The sequence below is a fragment of the Aplysia californica genome, unplaced genomic scaffold, assembly GCF_000002075.1.
Source record: "Aplysia californica isolate F4 #8 unplaced genomic scaffold, AplCal3.0 scaffold00255, whole genome shotgun sequence".
Taxonomy (NCBI): domain Eukaryota; kingdom Metazoa; phylum Mollusca; class Gastropoda; order Aplysiida; family Aplysiidae; genus Aplysia; species Aplysia californica.
Window position 1 is genome coordinate 769,154 of NW_004797525.1, and position 5,126 is coordinate 774,279.

At 38.9% G+C, this 5,126-nt stretch overlaps 1 protein-coding gene across 1 annotated transcript; it reads right to left on the bottom strand.

Moving 5' to 3' along the window:
• Positions 1-2,219: 2,219 nt before the first annotated feature.
• Positions 2,220-3,791, bottom strand: LOC106012078 (tachykinin-like peptides receptor 99D). Its single transcript, XM_013083806.2, has one exon. The coding sequence runs from the start codon at positions 3,742-3,744 to the stop codon at positions 2,725-2,727; it is 1,020 nt and encodes a 339-aa protein (XP_012939260.1). The 5' UTR covers positions 3,745-3,791; the 3' UTR covers positions 2,220-2,724.
• Between the last annotated feature and the right edge of the window lie 1,335 nt (positions 3,792-5,126).

Genomic DNA, 5,126 nt, shown 5'->3' on the forward strand with positions numbered 1-5,126 from the left:
TTTAAGGTAAATTAGTTACCAGTCGTGAAGTGAACTTTCGCAGAGGTGAACAACTTGTGTTTCGCGCGCTCATATGACCTTAGCAGTTGCGAGCGCCGTAAAACCTTATACTATATATATATAAAGTACAGGTCTAACCATACTGAGGAGCACCTTCAACTAAAAACGGGGTTCTCCTCTTGATTCCTCCCTCAAGCCAAGTGTGGCTTAGCTATGTAAGAGAAAGCGTGCGCTGCCAGGTCCCTGAAATAGGTAAAAGAAGCTTATTATCATGTTCTAAAGAACCGCTTTTGTTCTGAAGTGCAGTTAATAACGATAGAGATGATTCGACCTGTTAGTTTCACTTTGTAAATACTTGCTACCTGTCTGTGCGTGTGGAATACTTGATGCGGCTCACGCTCACCCAGACCCTACCTCCGGCACCCCTCGAGTAATTCAAGTTTGGGACAACTGTTTCAGAGAGTGAGTAAAATGTGCGAAATGTACAATCTTTGCTAATGTTATAAGTTAGGGTATGGGTAAATACACGGTATACGAGCAAAAGAGTAACGTTATGATATACAGTGGCGTCCAAAAGAAACATGAAAATGTAACTACCCATTCATGGTGTTAAAGCGTTGCTCTACCCACTCATAAAGCATACCAATTTGAAGCTAAATAAATTCTACATCTGACACAATAATAACTCATCAATGTTAAGTGACACCCGATATATGGTCACTCAAAATTAACCTTTAGAAAATCCAGGCTTGGCAAAATTATGTGAAATCAAAGAAACGCGAATGTATTGGATAGAATAAATATTCATAGAATGGACATACATTGCAGATCCAAATGAATGGAGAATTCTGTCTATGCAATAAACAATATTTTATTACAATACATTCAAACAAAATGGAAAACAGAGCAATCACTAATACCACACAAAACTAGGTTTAAATTAATGTACGCATTGTTATTTTGTTTAGAACTCATTGGTTTTGTGTTGGGCACGAACCCTTTGGGCATCGACTCTTTTGGATTTTGGATATAATTATCTGTCAGTTCATCTCAAATGTCACAAAGAGTTGCAAACAAATAGCCTGAATTGGAAGCAAAGTAGCTTTTCTTCATCTGCTGTTTCAGGGGACTCCCATACCTGTGGGATTCATATCGGGGCTTTTTACTGGTGACCAATCGATCGTTGGTACAATTTGGTTTTCCAGGAATTGTCTAGGGTAATTGGCCCTGTGAGAAAATGCTTTGCTATGCGTGGAGATGTCTACTTGACTGGCACCATGACGAAAATATAGGTAACACATGACGTTCTGGCACTTGCGCGATGTAGTCCACTAAACCAAGCACCTGGTGATTCTCACGACGGCGGTTTTGATCATCGACCCCAGATGACTCCAACCCAGGGACACTGTTATTGTGGCATCCTCCTCACAGCCCCAACCATGTTCCATTCGAATTTCATCTTTTCAGGTTTCAAGAGCTTTTTTTTTAGTTGGAAAGAAGCTCACAGAATATAACGAAGATCCTATCGCAGACGTTCGCTTTTGGCTATAGTCTTTTTATCAAGAGTTTTCCAGGACGCTATAGACCCTGGGGTGGAAAAACTCATTTTTTGCATACGAACTATAATGAAATCTAGCAGAACAGTGAGTGAGTGTTATTCAGTTCCATACACAATTATTTACCCACTTACCATTTTCAAATTACATGGCATAGAGCCCTCGTACATTCGTAACACATAAAAACAAATCAACAAAAAACAAATTTTAACTGACAAACGTTTATTGCTTCTGGTTGCCTATCCACTCAAGTTTTGATTGTTTTTTAAAAACCAGCGTGCTATATCAACTCTTTGTTATAGTAAGTACTTTGTGTAAGTATATAGGGTTGCATTTCAAGTGACGAAAAATCTGCGAGAAAAAAAAAACAGGGATGAAAAATATGAAACATAATATTATTATGATACTAATGTCCGAAAAGTCAGATAATAATAACAGCATAGCGAGCTGTACATTTAGTTAATTGACATTGGAAGGAAATCTCCGGTTCTTTATAAGAGGGTTCGGGGGGGGGGGGGGGGGGGTGAGGGGAGGCTGCAGGTCTTGCTGTAGGGGCCTTTTATTATTTTCTGGGAATGAAATTTATCTGAAATCAGTGTAGGTCTAGATCCCTTCAGCCATGGGTGAAGAACAAACACCTTTTTGCTGCCTTGCAGAGGCTGCCGTCTTCCAGAATATTTTATTATCTAAAACTATTCTTATGAAATATCTGACGTGTCAACATACCAGAATGAACTGGATTGCCGGAAAGAGAACTTCTCGACAGGGCTGCAGGCTGAGGGACGCGGAAAAAATTCTCTGAGCTCAGAGCTTTTAGACGACGAAAGTCAAGGGACGAGTGATTCTCGTCAGCCACAGAATTGACAAACAAGGTCAAAGCAGCCTGCTTCCTAAACCATTTCAATAGTGTCAATGGGACGTAAAGAATCTATTATCATTTTTGGGTCTGGGGCAATGTTGGTTTAGTTTCTTTTTAAGGTTTCGTTTTTATTTTCTTAAAAAACAAAAGTCATAATTATTCCTTTTTTTCGAAATTGTCAGGATTTGATCATACTGTATTTTCAAATCATTAGTTAGGCAGTTTCAAAGGCTGGTCAAAACTCACAGTTGGTTTGTATATTATAATAATATACGTTTTCGAAAAGTAGCAGCTCTTTGTGTTCTAATATTAGCCCTTTGTGCATCGGGGAAGCATTTTGTCCAGGATCTGCTTGTACTTTGAACTCATGTTGTAATACACAAAGATATTCACTGCGGAATTCGTTGTTGATAAGGAAGCAGAAAATGACCATATCAGAAGATACAAGTCCCCGTATTTCCCTGATGCGGTATATTCGGGTTCTAAACTTTGTGCAATAAAGTTAATTACACTTGGCGAGAGGCATACTATGAAAATGATCGCAATAAATAGAACCAACTTCACAATTTTCTTGTCTCTATTTGAAAAAGAGTCATGATCTCCAGAACTGGAAGTAGACTTCCGCCATTTTGACTTACTAATAAGGTTTTGGACAAGGATTATAGAGCAAATGATGACGATGCTAAATGTAATGAGTTGAGAGAAGGCATTAATCAAGAAAACAGCACTTTCTATGGCAAAGCCGTTGGTAATATAAACAATTCTTATCTTGGTCTCGTTCTTTAGAGGAGAGTATCTGGGCTCCAGACGAAGGGCATAAAACACTAGCAGCAGGGCACCTATCATTGCCACGTATATGCTAACGAGTACGATAACTGTTCTCTTCACTGTTATCATTGTTTTAACTTTCAGAGGCACAGCAATACAGAGACATCTTTCCAGCATTATGGAGGCTGTAATCCAACCAGAGATACGTGAAAAGCAAGTACCTGGCCACCCTGCCGTGAGATACAGGACATCTTTGGGATCAAAAGGCAGACACGCATTTGCAAAGAAAGGGTTAAAACCAATGCTCAGCCAGAACGACGCAATCAGTGCCCCTATATCGGCAATGGCCAGGCTGAACAAAGAGATGTTCACGGTGTCTTTAAAGCCCTGTCTGATAAAAACGATTAGGTTGATGACGTTAGCCACAATGCCAAAGAAGCTGATGACTCCTAAAATAATGACGTAGAAACCGATGACAAAAATTGCAAGGACTAGATCGTTGACCATTCTACTAGGCCGTGGTCCAAACGATGTTCCATGAGTTTCGTTTCCAGAGGCCATCTCTGTTCTCTTGTGACGTTTCTCCAACACCTGAACTTGCACAAGCACTAGAGCTGTATAAATAGAGAACAAACGACGTGTTGATACGACCACCAGAGCCTGTCTGTTGAATTTTTAAAATCTTATTTGAGTGCGCGAAATGAACTTAAATTTTAAAAAAAATAAAATAAATAGATAAATGAGTAAATGAATATATAAATAGATAAATGAGTAAAAGAATAGATAAATAAATAAATAGCATATAATAATAACAATATAAAATGAGTAATAATAATAATAATAATAATAATGGTAATAATAATAATTATAATTATAATAATAATAATAATAACAACAACAATATTGCAACTGCATTTAAAAAGCTATTATCCACACTCCCCGCACGCTGTATTAGTTTAGATAAACCATACAGAAATGAATAACACATAAACGATTCAGCAAGTGCAGACAACGTTTATAAAAATAATAAAATGGTTTTAACAAAAGAGAACAACTGACTTTTGTTTCCACATAAATCCATAAAGATTTGCTTTCTTCGCTCTGAATAGTTCAAGAGTATGTTATGCACAGTGAGACCGGGGGCTTTCGTGGCCAAGAGGTTAAGGTGGCTGCGTCTCATTCAACAGGGCCCGGGTTCAAGTCCTGACAGCGACTGAAAAATTCCTTGTCTAAAATGTTCTCATATAACCCCATTTCCTCCTCTCTAGCAATGTTCTGTCGTCTGTTTTCGTCTCCGATTTCTGCCCCCCAACCTACTTTGCCCCCTCCTCTAGGCCCCTGACTCTTTCTGCAGCCTTTATACTGCTTCTCCTTGGCTCATTCTTACTGCTGTCTTTCAGCCACACCCCTGATCTTATGGTAGGTCAGATCCAACACCTAGCCTTCTCGGACAAGAGCAAAAAATCCCCGGACGATAGATGCTCCATAGGAAAGAAGAAGCAAACCACAGCCGGAGCACCCGAAAACCACCCATAACTTTTTTTCGTAACTGTATATAAAATACTACAGATCTCCGTCACGCGTAAAACGGGATTGTTTACTGCACCTCCCGCTTTTCACTCATAGTTTGCATACGCGTATGGCCTACTTCACAGCTCACCAAAGGCACTTTATAGTGGCAAAACTTGTTACAAGAATTAATTAACTTTATAGTGAGCACTCTGTCTTAGACTAAAGGTTCTCAAAACTTGCGTTCAACGTCATGGTCAGAAAAAAATGACGACCTGTTTTAAAAAACGATATCGTCCTTGTTGTAAACCTTTTAAAAGTCTGTAGAAACCACCCATTGGAATTTTGTATTAGTATTTATAAGGATTGTTTACGTTTACCCTATCCGCACGTCGTGTTTTACCTTCTTATCCATATGACGTGAGGAACTCTGT

Coding starts and splice junctions, on each gene's coding strand:
- LOC106012078 (XM_013083806.2), bottom strand. CDS start 3,744: ATGGCCTCTGGAAACGAAACTCATGGAACATCGTTTGGACCACGGCCT.